General features: G+C 25.7%; 1 protein-coding gene across 2 annotated transcripts in view; it reads right to left on the reverse strand.

Moving 5' to 3' along the window:
- The window catches only part of LOC107441153 (protein FAN), a 40467-nt gene that overhangs the window by 10792 nt on the left and 9199 nt on the right, over positions 1-20476 (reverse strand). For both annotated transcript variants that reach the window (XR_011638109.1, XM_043039703.2), the window contains exons 6-23: positions 16314-16382; positions 15621-15665; positions 14502-14554; positions 13774-13906; positions 13056-13127; positions 10183-10291; positions 10005-10098; positions 8259-8341; positions 8089-8168; positions 7086-7176; positions 6920-6983; positions 6735-6843; positions 5560-5629; positions 4017-4148; positions 3067-3109; positions 2383-2552; positions 889-988; positions 688-746 (exon numbers count right to left, since the gene is read on the reverse strand). Coding sequence is in view for 1 of the 2 variants with exons in the window: in XM_043039703.2 (XP_042895637.1) it covers positions 688-746; positions 889-988; positions 2383-2552; positions 3067-3109; positions 4017-4148; positions 5560-5629; positions 6735-6843; positions 6920-6983; positions 7086-7176; positions 8089-8168; positions 8259-8341; positions 10005-10098; positions 10183-10291; positions 13056-13127; positions 13774-13906; positions 14502-14554; positions 15621-15665; positions 16314-16382 (1576 nt within the window). In the remaining variant the exon portion in view is untranslated. The remainder of the gene's footprint in view (positions 1-687; positions 747-888; positions 989-2382; positions 2553-3066; positions 3110-4016; positions 4149-5559; positions 5630-6734; positions 6844-6919; positions 6984-7085; positions 7177-8088; positions 8169-8258; positions 8342-10004; positions 10099-10182; positions 10292-13055; positions 13128-13773; positions 13907-14501; positions 14555-15620; positions 15666-16313; positions 16383-20476) is intronic.

A 20476-nucleotide genomic window follows, 5' to 3' on the forward strand; every position in this document is an offset into this window, starting at 1 on the left:
TTTAATGAAAAGAATTATAACCAATCTAAATTTGTAGTTAAATTATTCTTTTTTAATATAATTATTATGCATTGTTATAAAGTTTGTGTTATGTTTTGTCAGTCTCAGCGAATTTCGCATTATTTTTCTACCAGAATTTCTCACATATAGACCAGATACTCAAATAAAACTTTTATAAAAATTATAAATAAAGAAATAGTCTAATCGCAAATAACAAACAACAAAATATATAAAATATACATTTCATTAAATACAAAATAAAATAATGTATCTTAATAAAATTGGATTTTTTATTGAGATTCAAGTTTTATGTTTCATCAATTTTCATTGTTTCTACATTAGATTTCTTACATACAGAGCCATGTAAATAGTAATCAATTGATACTTAACAAAAATGAGAAAAAAATTAGCAAAAAGCATCACATTTACAAAAAGTAAACAATTAGATAGTACACCTAATATACAAAGTAAAAGAATGTAGTGTAATTTAGAGTTGATTTGTTCTTTTTAAATACAATTGTTGAATATTGTTATAAGTATCACAATTTGAAGATTTCTGAAAATTCATTAGGCACTTTTATATCAAAATAATATCAATCGACTTTTATAGAAAAATAATATTGATATAATATAAAAATAATATTATCGATAAAAAAAATACTCAATAAATAAGTATTTTATTCCTACCTTTTGAAACAGAAAATATAAACTTCTTGTCTTTTGTGATGCATATATCAGTGATAACCCTGTAAAATAATATGCAAGAATTTATGAAAGAAATTTATTGACAAAATAAATTGATTTTTTTGTAAAAGTAGTATTTCATATATAAGGAGTAAGAAGTAAGTTGACAATAAAGCAACTGCATAAAATAAAAATACAACTAACTCTCTGTGAAATTTGCACTCCAAATTCAGAGTAAGTTTAGAAATGTTTTTGTTCCATCTCAAGAAAGAATGTTCAGATCTTGTACTTGTATTTGAGGTACCTAAAAATCAAAAATAAATTAAGCATGCAACTAAAATAATATTAATTTTGAAATCTAATTTACCATTTAAAAAAAAAACTTAAATTAATGTGTTTTTCTCCCTTTTAATTTTTCATCTCTGATACAATTAGAGCAATTATTTAAAAACATCTTTAAAAAATCCAAAAACTTTATAAGTTCCACTTCTTTTCTATTACCAATTAAAATTTTAGCATATCTTTCTCTAAATATGTTTGAAAATCAGTAACAAAAAAACAACTAGATTATCCATGCAGCCAACAAATTCTTTACATTTCAAAAACAAAACCATTACCGAATATAGCAAAAATTAACCTATTAATCTTCCTAAATGTTTTTTTTACTCAAAATTTAAATTTTTAGAATTTGAAATCTATCATGACTAATGCATCATATAAAATTCTTAAAAATTTACTAAATATTTAAAACTTTCCTATCAGCAATTTTGGAACATGAACTAGAGCTAAACAAAGCACAGTTGACAATTGTACATTGTTTTATAGAATAATGAATACAGACAAACGTTGATATCACAAAAAGAATAAAAAATGTAGAAAATTACTATATTTTTTAAATTGTAGAAAAAGTCATTGTTTTATTTTTAAAATAATACAGCATATCTTGACTTAAAAATATTACAATAATATTTATTAATTTATTATTAATTTGTTACAAATTATTTACTCATATCTGTAGTCTTTCAATACTTCTTCTCTTGTAATGATACTTCCCAAACATAGCCTTAAATATTTTATGTTTTATTGCAGACATATTTTGCAATGTTCACTGTTAATTGAAAAAAAAATCACATATGGCTATCTCAGGGGACCCTCTTACACACAATTGGTACTGTAGAAAATTCTCTTGGGTACCCTGCTTTTTGAGGGACTTCCATATCACGCTTTGTCAATGGTCACTTGAGGTATCGCTCATATGTACAGGGACAAAAAGCTTTTAGTATTTGCAGAGATTGTGAGATTACTACGACACAACCGCACCACATTTTAACCTGCATTAATTTTAAGTTGGACGATATTTTTTTCAAAACCTCCTTTGTTTTTAGACTCCTTGGAAGTTTATGGACTTATGGAATTGGTCTAGTCAAATTGGCCACTTGAAAACAACAACGCACTCCAATTTTTGACTGTTAGATTCTCTACAATTTAGAGGATTTGCATGTCAAAATCCTCAGCACGTGGCTCATAATAGATGCGAGGTGCCTGCAAAACCTTGTGTACTTAGTCTAAAAGGTTATCAAATTCAGAGCTGTAATTACACAATATTAAATTACGCTTTTCATAATTTCTCTACAGGTGGTTAATTTTATTTCTGGTGAACATCGTACTTTGTTGTATTAAGGTAAAATAAATAATTACTTCTTTCTTTATTTGAGTTCAATAATTTTTCAAGAGATTCAGGCATGTTATCATCTAAGGCAGACAGAATTCTCCTTTGAGGATGTGGTTTAATAAAAAGTTGTCTAGGAATTTGTCCAAATTCCATGATTTGCACTTCCAGTGAATATCTTTCATTGATGTCTTTAATGCTGCAAATAAAATTAATACAATAAAAAAATTATTTTAAAGAAAAAAAAAGAAATAGCACTAGCTACAGCTTAGTTAACTTTAAAGACACTGCAATTTTCTTAATCAGTTGCTTCTTTAAACATTTAAGAATTACTGTTAAAACGAGCATTCAAAACTAAACTAGAGTTCTTAATTAAGCTTTAAAAAAAATTCCTTTTATTAACTTATGATTTTCATGGTCTAAAATTATATATAAAAGTAAAGTGCACTAAAAAATAATTATAACCCATTGGACAGTTTTGTTATTGTATTCAAATATTTGATTGTATTAGAAAATAGTCAAAAACACTAAAGAAACACATAAGTATCTAAATATTTTATAATGTAATAGAATATTAAAACAACTTTGGAAGTAGCATAAATAAAAGGAAAAAATGTAATTTCTATAAATGGAAATTTTTTTAGTGTGTCTGAATTTTATAAAATTATTTTATCTTTCATGAAATTAAACATAAATAATAAAAGAAGTCATACCTATCCAAATCAACAGCTCCTTCATAAGTTAAATAATAAAAAACTGAAAAATAAGAATAAGTTAGAGTAAGATAGTTTGACAAAATTTCCAAAACTGAAAATTATAAACAAATGCTAGAAAAAAGAAACTAACTATACTACAAATGTTCAAAATTTCTAGAAGCCACAACCAATTTTTAAGAGCCAGCATATTATGAGAAAGGAGCATATCCCCATTTTTATATTTTAAAATTACATTAAGACAATTATTATATTTACTTTAATATCGCATAGAAAAAATGAAGTTGTCAAAATTGTGTTTGATTTTAAACATATTTAGTTTAGTTGTATTGACAATGATGCTTAATTAATTTTGGTAATAGGCACTACTGCTATCAAGGCAATTTGTGTAAAATTTGTATTAAGGTACCTATTACATCTGCAATGTTAATACAAAAACAATTGGAAGAGGTTTTTTTAGCAGTCCTTTGTAAGAGATAAATACCAGAAAAAATAGTTTAATTCTGGTAAATTTTTACTATCATGAGTTAACCTTGAGCAACAGCATCATGCCAAATGTGCAGGTTTTGCTTAATCTAATAACGTACAGTCATTGGGAAAGTGAAAATATAATAAATAAACTTAAATGGAATTATTTTAGCTTTACCAATTGTGTTGATACATTTCTCAGTTTCGCACATGATTTCATAGTGTTGTTTAATACTGATTTATTCATTATTTACTTTTTTTCACCCCGTATGAAAAACAAGTATTCAGCTAGTACACAATAAAACCATAAATAAAAATATATGCACAAAAACAAAATTTTTTTATTGCTAAATTTTTTTATTTTAATATTAAAGCTTACACTTACATATAAAGTTTTTGCAGTGATGCTCAATCAGATTTAAAAATAACATTTTTAAAGCAAGGAAAAAATCTGTAATATTTTGTAACCCAAGCAAAATTACCATTGTCAGCTTTACTTGCTTCTTCTCCTCTTTGTTTATAACCAAAGATTAAATCTATCCAATGATTTAAGCTGTTTGACACATAATCTGATTCAAGAGCATCTCGTAAGATCTTCACACATTCAACAGGATCTAAAAATGAGTTACGCAGTAAGAAATGATTTTTTTAAAAATAATAATTGTCTCAAAACAGAAAGGGTATAAACAAAAAAACAATATTTTTGAATTTATTATCTTTAAAAACACTTAAAACAATTTAAAATGTGAAATGGTGCATATTTCACTCAGAAAAAAGCTTTACAGAAAATGGTCTGAAATAAAGAGGGGCCACTGTCTCCAATTTAATTTAACCAGCTATGCACAAAGGTGGAAAAACAAAATAAATAATGAAGAAAACCTGATGTTTGCTCCAAGTTTACTTTAATTCCGTGTTAACATTCATTTCAATTTACTATTTTAAATTTAAGTTTAAAATTAGTGTGGCAACTTACACAATACTAGGTTAATAAGTCAGGTGGGTTAAGCGTAATATTTAGGTTAAGTGGAATATTTAGGTAATTTTGAAGGAAAATAATACTAAGTATATAAATAGGTGCTCCGCGCATAAATTTATCACTTTGAGCGAATAAATAGGTGTGAAATAAGAAAATGCAGAAATACTAGAGGAAATAGTAAAGTTTAATATAGTTTATTATTTGATAAATTAAATTGAAAGAGTTAGCAAAAATAAAGAATGATTTTAAAAAAGCATTTACTCCAAAGGCAATGGTTAATTACTTCACTCTTGCTTTGACTTCAAAATAACAAAAAAGGTTCAAGTATAAAATTTCAATTTAATAATTAAGTTGATAGTGGCCAATTCATAATATCTCATCAAAATGTAGAACATTTTATAATAAAAGTGTATTCAACTTTCATATTTTCTTAAGAAAAGGATTGAAAAGTAAAAGGATTTATTGGAAATAGTGTGTTGAAATTAATACAGGTGGCATCCAAGTTTTAGATCTAGAGCGGTTTTTAGATATACATAAAATAACGCAATTTTTATGATTAAAACATTTTTGAGTAAAATTAGTTTACTAAAAATCAACCTCATGCAAAAATACTATGAATAATAAAAAATGCAATAGTTCACACATAAAAATAATAATAAGGATTATAGAAAAATATTTCCTTTTGGAATTTAAATATAAAAAAATCACAGTTAAAGTCAAAATACAACAAATTAATTAGCAATTTTTTTCCAGTTAACTGTATTTATAAAATCAAATAATCCCACTTTGAGGAAGGAGGAAATAATTGCAATTTTTTAAAATTTAATAGTGATGTTTACAAATCAAATAATCACACTAAGAAGAAGATAACAATTTTCTATAAAATTTTATGAAAAATTGATTTTATTTTTTAAAATGATTTAAAATGAAAAAAAAAACAAGTTAAAAAGTATAATAATGATGCAAATAAATATTAACTTTAACTGTTACTTCAGTCACTTAAGAAATAAAAATTAAATTTAAATATGAGAACAAGCTGTAAACATTACCTTTAGCCCAAGCGGGTAGTTCAACATCTCCAACTTTAACCCCATTCATTCGAGTTCCGAAGTCTAAACTCTATAATTTAAAATAAATCATAAATTAAAAAAATAGCTATTATTGAGCTTATCAATAATAAAAATTATCAAATATTTTTTCAAAAAACAATATGTATCTTTTTTTTGTAAAAAAAATCAATATATTTAGAATTTTTTTTTTAAAATTTACATTGTTTTTAATATTTTATTTTTCTAGTCTATCCTAAATGTTAGAACAATTCAGTTAAACTAAAGAACAATTATAATAAACAATCAAAGCTTTTTTTTCTTCTTTTTTGTGTGGAAATTACATCTATCTCTCACACTTGAGCCGTTGTGGATCAATGGAAAGAGAGCTCGCCTCTCAGTGAAGTCACCAGAGTTCTAATCACAGCAATGGCTGGTTGATACAAATTTCGGACCCAGCTTGCATCAACCCCAGTGCTGACGTAAGTGGTAGACACACCATAAGCTTAAGTAAGTGGTAGACACCACCTAACGAAATTTTATAGATTCTCCACATTTTTTTAAAACAAACTTATGCATGTAAAGTATATAAAAATAAGTAACCAAAATATTGAAAATTTATCAAAATTTGAAAATTTTTAAAAAAATTGACAAATAATTTTTGAAAATTAACTGCTGTTAAAACTAAGTTCTAAAATAACTAACTTTATTAAATGGTTTTAGAAAAGAAAAGGCTTCTCTTAATCAGATAAAGAAATATTCTTAATGTTTTCAACAACAAACATAAATTAAAATAAGTTTAAGCGCTTAAAATACCAGTTGAAAAAATATTTGAGTATGCGAATTAGAATAAGCATTAGTTATTCTAATATGTATACTGTAGCAACCACATCGCTAAGCTACAACAGCGCCACCACATACAAGACAGTGGATGCTCAGACTTCGAACCGAATGGACCTCCTTCTTTATTTCTCCTTTTCTTAGTTAATTAAACTTATATTTGTTTGTCCGTGTGCTATATGTATATTAATAAAATATTTGGCACTAAGCTTTTCCTCATTTTAAACTCCCTGAGATCTAGCTCGGGCCACAATACTCAAATATTTTTTTATCTCCATATTTAACTTAATTTCACTGATAAGTTATAAAATACTTAAAGTAAAAAAAATATACATTACTTTTCCATTCAGAAGAAACTGTCCTTTTTCTTCTAAGTCGTAAAACTGAGGTACAAGCTCTTTAAAATCTGAAGTATTTGTAGTAATATTTCGCCATGTATCAGGAATACTATTAAAGAAAGTACAAATTATTTCTCAGGAAAAAATGCAAATAAGAAGGTTGCAAATTCAAAGCAATTACTCACCTATTAAACATACGATCAGGGTGATCAAATCGACCATTCTGTAAGCACAACATAAATTGGGGCACTGAAATAAATTATACCAATATAGATACAGCCATATGAAGAAAATGTTCATGAAGAAATATATGTATATGAAGAAAATGGTATCAATCACAAGCATACATACTATTCCTAACGAGATAATACAGCACAAAACCTGGAGTAGAATAATGAGATCCGTATAAAAATTTTGGTTCCGCCATTTCATTGTAACGTTCCTATAAAAAGTAAATATAAAGATGCTTTAGTTTCAGATGATTAAAGGAAATTAAATAAAAGTTTGGTCGTCATTTGTAAGATGGTATGTTCTCCAATTGCCAGACTTTTTGGAAAAAAACAAGGATCTTCAAGTTTTCTAAACCAAGGGGCCACATAAGCACCTTGACTAAGTTTAAAAGGCAAAAAGATCTATTCATCAAAGACATTATTACAGAAGAAAAGAGCATCACCGCCACCTACTTTTGATTACAAAATAGCAAAATTCTGGTATGTTGGTTGTATAATTCAAACGCTTAAAACTAAATTAAATATAAAAAATTCTAAAATTAAAAAAACATTAAAAAAATAATATTAAGTCCACTAAATTTTCTCAAGTAAAAAATATTTCACATAGTTCTCTGTGTATATGATGCATTTTCCATCAAATAAATATGCTATGAGGCACATCTTTAAAAAAAAAATCAATCAAAACATGCTGTGAGGCGACCTGATAATTATGTTTATCATATTGCATGTGACATCACTTTATGTTTTAAAAGCTTTCATTATGTTATATATTTTGAAATACTCTTGAATAAATTATTGTAACTTACTTAAATTATCTTTAATTTTCTTCTCTGAATGTAATTTAAAGTGTCATTTCAAAACAATCCCTTATACGTAAAGAAAATGTGATAAGAGAAAAGTCAAAATTATCAGTATATAACATATTAGAAATAGTATAGAGAAAATTGATACAGATTCATATTTATCACATTGTTTATAATGCATTAATATTTCACAATCAATGAATGTCCGACGTTATTACCCCCTATTTTCATAAAATTTTGGAGGCTTGTTGTTGACTTATACAGCTGGATATACTATAAATAACTCAAAATATTAACTATCAAGTCCTATGATTTATTTACCTTTAAACGCTTCAAACGATCAACATTCAATGCTCCAACAGGTTTAGTCAAATCTCGAAACACTGACCGATCATTTAAATCTGAAAAATTAATAGTAAATGGTTACCATTTAAAAATGGTGTAATTCTCTTAAGTGAAAAAGTCTTTTAGAAACTATTCTAACATCTCACCTATTGACTCAGATGTATAGTCTGATAATACCCAAGGAAATACAGGATATTGTGTCAAATCATTAAAACTTCTGTCAGCTAAACTAAGAAAGTTTTTAAAATAAATTAATGAGACTTAAAAAATTGAATTAATTTTCAACATTGCATTCATAAAGTATTAACTCAGATTCAAAATTTACAAGTGTTTCAATAAACAAATTTTAGTATAATTGGAAAACTTCAACGTTGAAATTCATTAGGTAGCTTAAATTGAAAATTCACTGATTAATACATATTCATATATATAGCATATTCATTGATTAATATAAAAATGAAGTAAAAATGTAATATCACTAAAAGTTAAAAAGTTTTAATTTTTAAGAATACTATTAACAAATGTGGCAACTTGTGTATTTTGAATTACTACAAACAACTCTTTTTATAGCAAATTTGGATGATTTTACAACATGTAATTTTTTAAACAAGATTTTTTTCAAAAAATTGCATTAAATTAATATCTACTAAACAATGAAATTGATTTAAAATTGCTGTTAGTTTCTTTAATTTGAATTTTCTAAATAAATTTTATTATCAATGAGAAAATAATTTGATACAAATATCTGATAAGTCATTTTAAAGGTGTTCTTTTTTTTTCCTTTTCAGCTTTCTTTCCTTCATTTGTTAATGGCATGTTTTCATTTTTAAATTACTAAGATTAAGTAATATTTTAAATTTTTTATAAACATGATAAAAATGATTTTAGTTTAAAGCACTGAAACTGCTATTGTTTCAATTGAACCAAAACTCTCTAATAAAGAATGTAAATAGATTAATTGAAAAATTTAGAGGATGAACATGGCAAATGGTATTTTAGAAACATATAAGCATATGTTTTAAGTATATTAGATTATATTATTTTGTCAAGGTTTCTTTCAAATGTTTTTATGTGTTCAAAAGTTGATTTTTACTGTGACTTTTCCCTGGTAAGGAAATGTTTTACCTGGCAAGTAAAATCAACTTTTGTTACATCAACTTCCTTGGCACATAAAAATATATACAAAAATGCTACATTGATAAAAATCAAAACTAAACTTGAACTAGTATGACTTTTTTCTTAACTTCTAATTCAGATACTTAAAAAGACCAACCAAACACACAAAAAAAGTAAACTATTTCAAATATATTTTTCTCACGAGAGATACATGAAAAAGAATTTTTTATATAAGTTTAGCATTAGGCATTTTTACACATTGAAGTGCAGGAGCTACTTTTTGTCATGCCTTTAAAAGAAAACTTCAATCATATCTGTTGGCTCACAACTTTATTTAATTAGAAATTAAGTTTATATCACATTCTTTAATAGTAATTTATTTTTGGTTCTTTAGGTCAGGTAAGCTCAAGCAAAATGAATGTGGGATCACGTTCTTGAATTAATAATTTTAAAAATAAATAAAAATTCCAATTATTTTCTTTATAGACACAATTACAAACATGCTTCTACCAATTTTAATTATAAAAAATCAATGGCAATTAGAACTTAATCACTTACTAAAGTTCAAATTGATTAATTGACGTTAATCTAGATTATCAAGTGTTAACCACGATCAATAATCAATAGTATAATTTTTGGTGCCAAGTAATTTTCAGTACATTTAAAGTTTATTGAAACTTTAAAAACATGTTTTGCTTGATCTAATAATGCAACATCACCAAAAAGGCAACAAATAATAATTAAAAGAAGAATGTATGCAAGCAGATTTGTTTCACCTGTTCAGATAAAGTAGATAATCATAATTAGATATAGCACCATTCTGCCACAATAGTGTCATATTTTCTTGATCTCTGTCTTCCAGCTTCACAGCTGAAATATTAAATATATAAAGTATTACATTTTTTCCTATAAGAGGCTGAAAAAAATAACTACTTAGGAAACCAAACAATTTACCTGGTTCATTAACTAATTTCAGATAAAGTATATCTCGTTCGCTTTGCGTTTTGAAAGACAGAAATAAATGTTGTACTGGAGAATTCTTCGAACAATATAATTCTAAACCCTATAAAAATTACAATTCTACAATTATTTTTAATATTTAATAAAAATAGTTTAATTTGATAAGATAAAAATTTTCTTATTACAAGCAAAGTTTTTTTATAAGACAAATATAAGTGCATAAGTATATCTTCCTTCCTTCCTTTCTCACTGGCCAGACCAAGGTGAGCCCAGGCCTTTCACAGAATTTTATCATAACTCATTCTGTTCTTAACCAAGGATTTCCAGTTTATTATTATGTATTTCTAAAGTAATTTTTAAAGCAGTTGGACCACCCAAGTCCCAGTCCTCCTTTTTCTTTTTTCGTGTGTACTTTATTATGTCTGGGTCTTTACATAGTTTATAAAGTTCTGCTGTTGATGAAGATATGACTTCACTGTTATGAAATTCAGTGAAGCTATATCTTCATCAACATAAAGAAATTCCTTCATTCCATTAAATAACTAAACATTTTAAATCTTTACTAGGAAGCTCTGTCCCCTGCTCGCTGACTTTTGCCGACACCCAAGATTACTTTTTACCTTTACCCTTCAACAAACTCATTTCACATTTTATATGTTCTTTTTGTCTAGCTTTATACAGTTTTTCGAAAACAAAAGTTGAGAATAATTCGACAATAAAAATTTTCTCAGAAATTTTTTTTCTAAATATATATTTGTTTCCTCGGCACAAAATTCTAAATACATGCAATTTAATATTAATTTTAAATTGTAAACAGTTTAGATTATTCTTGAGTACACAATTTTAAATTTCAGTGTTCAGAAGCTACATGTTTTTTATTTTATCACAAAGTTGTGAAAAATAAAATGTATAAGGATCAAAGAACAAAGTTAAGAAATGAATGTAGTCATAAAAAAGGTTTAAATTAAAATTATGTTTAATTCAATGTTAACAATTCAAATTTCTCTGAGGTAATTCTTAACCACAAAACTTTATTTTTCTTATGTACACATTTTTAAATTTTAGAATTCAGACATACAACAAACGACAGGCCCACAACAAAGATTTGAAATTGATAAAATATTTTGTTTCTACAAAAATGCACAGAAGCAAAAAAATTTCGAACACTAAAATAAATTCACGCAATCCTATCTTTATTTAATAATTGTTATTGAAATGAAACAACAAAAAAAAGAGATCATAACTAATCAGTTTCAGGGAAGTATTTAATTCCTACTTGCAATAAACATAATTATCGTGCTATAAATTGTGCCTTCTTGATATGACAGTACAGAAATGAACAATATAACAGAGACACTAAACTATAATCGTGGAGTGTCCACTAATCAAATCTACCATATTAACTAACCTTTCTTTTAGGTGTTAATAGAGGGCACAGGGGACCATTAGGCCAGAAGAAACTTCTAGAAAATTGCCATGATTACATCAGAGAGAATTGCCCTTAAGTATGCTTTTTAATATACTTTTTACCTATCATTTCTGCCTAACTTTTAGTTCAGTTCTTTTTAGCTTTGTGCAGACTGTGCAAGAAATGTCTAAATAGAAATGGGTCGCACTTAAATTTGAACTTGCTTATGCCTACTCACTCACTTGATGTTTTCATTACTGTATTTCTAAAAAAGTAATGCCATCGCTTTCTTAAATTTATACGCATTTTTTATATATATATATAATATAGAATACAGAACAATTTGTTATTTTATAGAGCTGGTCACTTTTAACCAATAAATTATGTATAACTTATAATTTGGCTTGTTTCAACTTTTTGTAGCTCATGCAAGAAATATATATCTATAAATATCTATATATAAATATATATCCAGTGTGCTTATATTTGTACTTGCTTAAGACTGTTTCCTTGTATGATATTTCATTTCTTTCTTGCCAACACGGAGAAGAACTTTCATTGGTTTTTCAACAACATATACATTAATGTTTTACATAATACAGATAATAAAAGAATCCCTGGCATCAGAATTTATGTAGTAAATCTGCAGCACTACCGTCACGAATCCAAATTTGTCTTAGACTCTAACAGAGTTAAAAAAATATTACTACTATAAAAATCCAGCTTAATCTAACATATATGTTGCAAATATACAGTATTTAAAAACTATACATAAAAACTTTAAGTCATTTAAACTTGATTTGAATTTTATACTTAAAAAAGAAGTGGAATAAATCCTTAAATAGTAAAAGTCTTTAATCAAGTAAACAGGAAGAAAAGAAACTTTTTTAAAAAAACTTTTTGTTCCTTGCAGTGTTCTCTCAACTCAGTTTTATAATTTTGAAACAGGTTATGAGATGTTTGAAAAAGGAGTCTAAGTACATCCTTCTTAATTTTTTTTTTTTAAATCTAAGATTAAAAATAATCTGCAGATACTGCAATACTATGCAACACCTGCTGCAGTTTTAGAGAATTTCTGCTGTCAAAGATTAATCATTTAATATTCCTTATTCTTATATCAATAAGAAAAATTTAACACTTTTCTAGATTGATATTATAAAAATAATATTTTATCTCCACTTTTTTAAATTATTCCTTATGAAAGGCAGATAAAAAATAAATAAAAAAACACTTTCAAAAATGTGCAGGAGATATTAATCATAAAATTTAAATATCAAGTTTCTTATCATATGTAAATTCATTTTTAGATAAAAACAATACTTTTTATTGCACAAAAGATTTGAAATTTTTAGATTGTAAAATTTTTCTTTCTCAACTCTTAAGAAACACATTTTATTACTTAAATAAATATATAGATTCATTTTATATTTTTTTAACAATTAAAGAATTTTTATTATACCACTTGTTTGAGAAGGAATCTTCTTTTTATCACTCGCTTAATACTGGATAATTTTATTTTCAGAACAGGCCACTGAAACAAAAGCAAATGTTTTTTTTTAAAAATAAAAAAACAGATAAAACATTTTATTGAGAATAAATAAAATAAAATTTATATAAAGCTACAAAACTTGAACATTGTAAGTAAAATTTTAAAAAAATATTTACAAAAATTAAAAAATTAGCTATTCCTAGATATTTTGTATAATGTAAAAAATGTAGATGACAGTCAGTAAAATAAAATATCACTGGGCTACAACTTATATCTTTTTTGAAAAATCAGTGCCATTATTTAAAAAAAAATTTAAAATATAAAAAATAAATAAATATAAATGAAACACTTTTTTAAAACAACTAATTAATAGCAGCAGGGAATATTTTAAATTATGAAATAATACACAGATACAAATTTTTATGGATAAACAGCTTTCTATAAATAAATATGTTGTTTCTTTTGTTGTTGCCAGATTTGGATGTTTGATTTTTTAAAATAACCTGTATCAACTATTATGATTTTAAACAAAAATCATATGACAAAAAATTATACAGCTTTTATACAACAATCTACATAGCTGAGATAATTTCTATTGTGTTAAAATCATAAAAATGCAATTTTAACCAAGGTCCAAGAAGCTTTACAACAACATCTATAGATGATTGAATAAATTAAAATGACTCACTGGTTCGGCATTGTTGTAAGGCTGGAAATAAAGACGTCCAGTTGTTAATAGAATTCTACCAGGATTTGTTACTAAAGGAGTAATCTTATTTCCCATTGTTTCTAGAAGTATCGTTTCATGTAAATCTTCTAACCTAAAAGAGAATATAATTCATCTGAATGTTATTAAATGCAAATGATCAAATGCTTTAGTGCAATCAGTCAAAACTTTCTAACTTCACAAAATTTTAAAATCCATGCTACTTATTCAAGAATGTATAAGAATGTAACTTTTTCGGGCAAAATTTTTAATTGCCAAATTAGAAATTGTTACATTACAGGTATTTACAATTCACCAGACAATTTACAAAACATTAAAAGATTACTAAAACATATATCCCATATGCTTTTAAAGATGTCATAATAAAAAAAGAGCCAAAAGATTTTGATAGGTCTTTTTCAACAAACATTATTATTACCTAATTGTTTCATGGATTGCTTTTCCTTGTAATATCATTGATAATGATGATTATAATCAAGTAAAATTACTAAAAAAAATTACAATATCAGTTAAAAATACACTATGCTTCATATTTTGCAAATTAATAACTTTGTCATTGCAATATCTCAAAGAGATTGTCAAATTAATAACATAAATGACATATTAACAGAAAATGAATAACCTAATGTAAGCTTATTGAAAAAATAATAAAAAAAGTAAACTATTTTTAAGAAATGAAATTTACATACCAACTAGTGTCAAATTTGGTGCTATTTTGCCTGCAATTTACAATGGCACCGATCTGAAATTTAACATAATATTAATATATTACTCTAATGCTGTTTATAAAGAATAAACAATATAATACATTTAATTCAAAGTAAAAAATATATGCTGTAAGTGAATGCATTTTAATATAAATTAATTAATGCTTTACACTATTATTTACATATAATGCAAAGTAAATAATGGTTATGGTACAGCATTTTTACTTTACATACAGATATGTGTCTAACACATAAATGTACATTAAATAAATGTATTACTGTGTACACATATTATAAGCACATTTAGTCAGTAAAAACAGAAATTTCAATTAAAATAAAATTATTAGAACAAAGACAAAAGCATTTTTGAATCAATTCAGTTGTTTAAAACATTGAAAATTTAATTGATAAAAGAAAAAGTCCAAATTATAAATCTCTTAGATAAATGAGAAAAAAATTTGCATAGAAACAACTCACACAAGTATGAATTTGTATGTTTATTATTATTATTTGGTACATGAATTCAGAATTAGCAAGCAAACAAAATTAACAAGCATTTTTTAGTTCCCCAAGTCCTTCATTATATAATGGCCCATCTATGTGCGTAATTTTCACAAACAGAGGGCAAGGGCTAATTTATACAAACTAAACTTTATATCCTCAAATGTAAGCAGTTTATAATTTCATCTACATTTACATATTATGTACTAAAATGAAACTTTTTATACAATAGAAATGTACTGCATAAAATAAACTAATTAAAAAATGAAAAAAGATAGTCCTTTACTGAAGAGGAAGATTTATATAAAATCTGTTACTAAGTACCCAAAGAAATTTGAAAGCTACTAAATATTTTATGATAAGGGATTCTATTATTCTAAGCAAGCTCTGGATAGTATCTTTCTTGTTAAAAACAATTAAAAAAAGTAATTTTTGCCAAAAAAGAGTTTTTTTTTATAATTTTAATAAAAAGACTAAAAAGGATATATTAGGCCTATAATAAGGATTTTATAAATTATTTTGACATATTTTGTTGCAAAAAAGCATATTGTAAGATAAAATAATAAAAAAGCATATAGTAGAAAAACATATAGTCATTACCATTGAAGCTTGTTCAGCACTTGCTAGCATGGATGCTCTTTTTAGCTGAAAAAAATCATTGTAAGTTAAACTAAAATTTTCTAAAGAAATTTTATCCACATAAAAAAGTTTTAATAAATTAAGAGCAAAATTATGGTGAAAGTAAAAAATTTTATATTTAAAATATAAATATTAAACTCAAGCACGCTGGTTCTGGATAAAATAACGTAAGACTGAAGTTGAAGCTTAAATTTAGGAAATTTTGATAATAGTTTCCAAAAAAGTAGATTTTAAATCAATTTATAAAAAGCAAAATACTTTCAAGCAGAGGTTGTTTTTTTGATAGCTCCCACTACTTAAACAGCGATCTTGAAAGGGAATTGGTTGCAAGAATATCCTTAATTTCATCAAACGTCATTCAAATGGGAAAATTTAGAGATTTTGATATGTTCCAAATGGCATCTTGACTTTTTATGGCTCTTTGTGCAAGAACGATTTTGATGTCTTAAAATTAATAAGAGAAATATATTTTAAGCTTATGATTTAATATAGAAAGACTCGTATGAGGCATATATATATATATATATATATATATATATATATATATATATATATATATATATATATATATATATAGTGAGAGAAAAACTAGAAAATCGGAAAATGGTTAACATTTATTAGATAAAATAGTATAAATTATAAATGCTTACTAACTTGTGAAATCTGTGCTAAACAAGCATTAGCAGTTCCATACAGAAGTGCAAATAAAAAGGTGTTTCTTTCCTAAGGGAAAAAATAGAGGATGATCATAAAGTCATATAAAAAAATATTTATATTAAAAAAGAAATATAAACTGAAAAAAAAACTAATTATGAATTATAAGTTCTTTAAATAATATTTTATTAGAAACATCAAAAAAAAAAAAGTATTTAATGGCAATAGAAGAATTTCTTCGGAAAATTAATAAGTCATCTAAATATTGTACTAAGGGTTATTTTGGCATATTTCATTTTAATTATTTTATGATTCAAACTTGTTTCAATAGAACATTTTAAATTAAATATTAAGTCTATTTTTATATTCCTTGCTAATTGAATAAGACCTTTGTAATATTAAATAATTTTATTGCTTACGTTTAAAAAAAATACATTTTTTAGAACAAATTTTTGACAAAATGTTTTATTTATATTTTGAAACTTTTGCTATTTTGTTATATATTACTTTGAGTAACTATTTAAATATCCATATGACTTTAAGCTAAATTTGAATTTATGACAAGTATTACTCAATGAACCTGAATTTGCTTAGGCTTGTTTGGAATGAGCCTAATCATGCTGTTGTGTACGGCTTATTGCAGGTGGCATGAAATAAATTGGACTTATTGAATGATATACTCTCTAATTAGTCTATGCGTAAGTGAACTCTTTACAGTGATCTTAAAATCTGCCTAATCTAATTGAATGGTCTAAGTAGCCAATCTTGACAACAACAAAAAACTTGATTATTCTTTTCTAATTAGCCTGGCACAATGTAAAATGATGGCACTATTTTAAAAAGTCCTAGATTTTTTCAACTTCAGGTTGATGAGTACCAGCTTAACATGGTAAAAAAGATGTCCTGTACTCAAAACTGATCACATTGCTGTTGGTCTTGCAATGCGGAACTTTCACCATTATGTCTCCCCTGGGTAACTACTGTCGATTGCAGGAGCGTATTTTTAATATAGATATTATGTGAATTCTATATTTTACCAATTTTTTAATTATAGAATAATAAGGAAGGGACTTAAACGAAGTACATTCAACAAAAAAGTCAAAATCCATTAATTATTGCTTTAGGTGGAAAAAAAATATTAATCAGGGTTGCCACGCAAATCTGGAAAAAAAATTCCCTGTGTTTTCCCTGTACATATTATACATAATATATTAAGAGGAAACAACAATTACTGTGTTCTTGTGTAAGCTATATTGGACTAACTATATTTATTAGTTTTAATTGCTGGAATAATAGCTGAGCATATTTAAATAATGCATTAATAAATAAAATAGTTTAGTATAACTGAAATATCATGGTTAAAAATCCCATAAATTATGCTTTGAGTGGCCACCCTTTTTCAAAAGACAAAAATAAGAAACAAAATTCTCTGTATTTTCCCAGTTCGTAAAGAAAAAATCAAAATTCCCTGCATTTTCCCTGTTATTTAAGGTGATTTTTAAATCCCCTGTATTTTCCAGGTTTTCTCTGTTCTCCCTGTGGAGTGGCAACCCTGTTAATAAACATTACAGCAATTAAGTTTACCATAATGACAAATATGGTTCTATACCATATATGGTGACCATTCATGGTTTACCATACCAATTCTAATGTTTTATTAAAAATACTAGCAAACTACCACATTTTACTTTTTCATTGAATAAAAAACATCTTCGACTACACAATAAAAGCAAAGGAAATTTTTTTTTGAAATTAAAATTTTTTTTCTTTCTGCAATGCCCACCTGTGTTAACATCCGTCAATTCAGGGATATACAGGGCGATTTTGTTGGCCTCTCTTTCAGGGGCACCATATTAGGTAGGCTAACGTCGCTCCCACAGTGAGGACAGATAAGAAAAGAACATCCATGCCTTGCCCGGGATTCGAACACAGAACCTTTCTGATGCAAGGACAGTTCCCTGCCCCCTACACCATAGAGTTGATATAGTAGGTAGAGGAACCAAGTCCGCTTTATTCCTTCCGAAAAGACACGCCACAGATAGCAAGCAAAGAGTTACAATCACGTGATGGAAAGAGTGCAATACTTGGCGCAGTATCACAAATGTTGGCGCACAAAATTTTTTTAAACAGCTTTGTTTCGATATTACCGATGCGCAAATAATCGCACCATTTGAAAGACAAGTTTTTAAACAGCTTTATTTCGATATTACCGATGCGCAAATAATCGGAGCATTTGAAAGAGAGAAAAAAAATATTTTCGTTAATCATATTTCTTTAATATTATTAAATGGGTTTTTAAAACATGAGGAGTTTTTTTTCTCTTAACAAATAATTTATAATTAAAGTACTGCCTTTATTTAAAAAAATTCAGTAGTTCTCGTCTGTACCCTTAACACTATTCCTTAAAATTTATTCATTATATAAAAATAAAAAACGATATTCTGCATCACTTATATTTATTACTATATTCAGAAATTTTTTTTTTAAATGTTTTTATTGCAAAGACCTATTTTAAAAAAAGAAATTACTAATATATATTGTAATAACTATTGTTATTTTTTTTAAAAAAAATAATAACTTCGATACAAAAATCAGGATTTTTTTTAAATCTACCAGGGCTTAAAATGTGAATTTGAAAATGTTGCCCTTCTTTTTTAATGAAACACAAGTTCGTTTAAAAAATTAATTTAATCTTTACGTTTTAAAAGTTTTATCACTGTTAGATAAAACAAATTGTAAAATTAAACAGATTGTTTGAAAAAAGTTCGATGCTTAGAAATAACGTTAATATTGCAACACTTTTATCATTTTTATTTATGCTCACCAAGAGACTGCTCGAGAGGTAATATCAAATTTCGGGAAAAATAGCTTCAAAGAAAACAAAACCCGTTTTTAGTAGAACAGATTAGTTAGAAAACATATTTTTGATTAAATTTAATTACGTTTAGAATTTTATTTATATATTGAATACATTAAATTATTTATACAATAAAGATTATTTACATTATTAATTTAGAATTTTGACTTCTTTTTTTCCTGACACTTAAAATAGATATTTTCAAAAATAAACTGCTGTTGCATTTTAACTTAATACTCAACAATTTGTCTAAATATGAAATAAAATATTTATTCTAATATAAAAGTTTTCAGCTCCGAATAGAGAAAAATATAAGATTAAAAGCATTAAACTAATCAAAGAAAATAATAAAAGAGTTTAATTAGAAATTTTACTTTGTATTTCATGTACAATCTAATTCCATAAATTACTAGGAAGTTTAAATTGCACACACAAAGAGACTAGTAGAAAAGCTTTCGAAATTTAAACAAAAAATACTTAAATAAAAGAGAAAGCAATTAGAATTTTTACTTTGTACTAAATGTAGATTGAAACAAATGACGAACTTATAATTAAAATATCTTCCTTTTATTTGTGATAGAAATTGCAATTTATGCAACTTTTTATGAGGTAAATTTATGCAACTATTATAGGTCAATGTATATTTAATAATTTTTATACAGAAAACCAGTATCTTAAAAAGTAGCAGTTAAAAATATTTTACTTTACAAATAAAAGAACCATAATCATTTTATGGACATTAAGAAAATTACAATGCCCATCCATAAAAAATGTAATTTTCTTAAAAATAGTAAGTGCATTTAAAACTATATCTTTTAGCCAGCTGCAAATTAAATATATACAATCTAGATAAAGGTAAAAACAGTTGAAATTTTACAAGAAAGGTTCACGATGCTAAATCTTTGCACCACAGCCAGCTGTTAGCCTTGGCCGTCTGAGCAGTTTATTCCATACCAATGCATAACATGCGCTAATTTACTGCACTAATTTACTCCTATACAACTTATCCACTTCTATGTTATGTTTTCTAAATTTGTTGCACTAAATCAAACTAATTCTACGCTTTAATATACTAGTAAAATAAAGTATTTCCAATAAAGCAACTATTTTTAAATAAAAAGAAGGTAAACAAGTACTTAATGATTATATTAAATATACCTTAATTTATTTTCTAAATAGTACATAATTTGTATTCATTTTATGTATAGTAACAGAATTATATAATTTTATTAAAAATAAACACTAACACTACAATACACTATTTTATATTTAAATACTAAAAATATTTCATAGAATTTAATTATTC

This window comes from Parasteatoda tepidariorum, chromosome 9 (assembly GCF_982258835.1).
Source record: "Parasteatoda tepidariorum strain Cologne lab strain chromosome 9, Ptep-v5.0, whole genome shotgun sequence".
Taxonomy (NCBI): domain Eukaryota; kingdom Metazoa; phylum Arthropoda; class Arachnida; order Araneae; family Theridiidae; genus Parasteatoda; species Parasteatoda tepidariorum.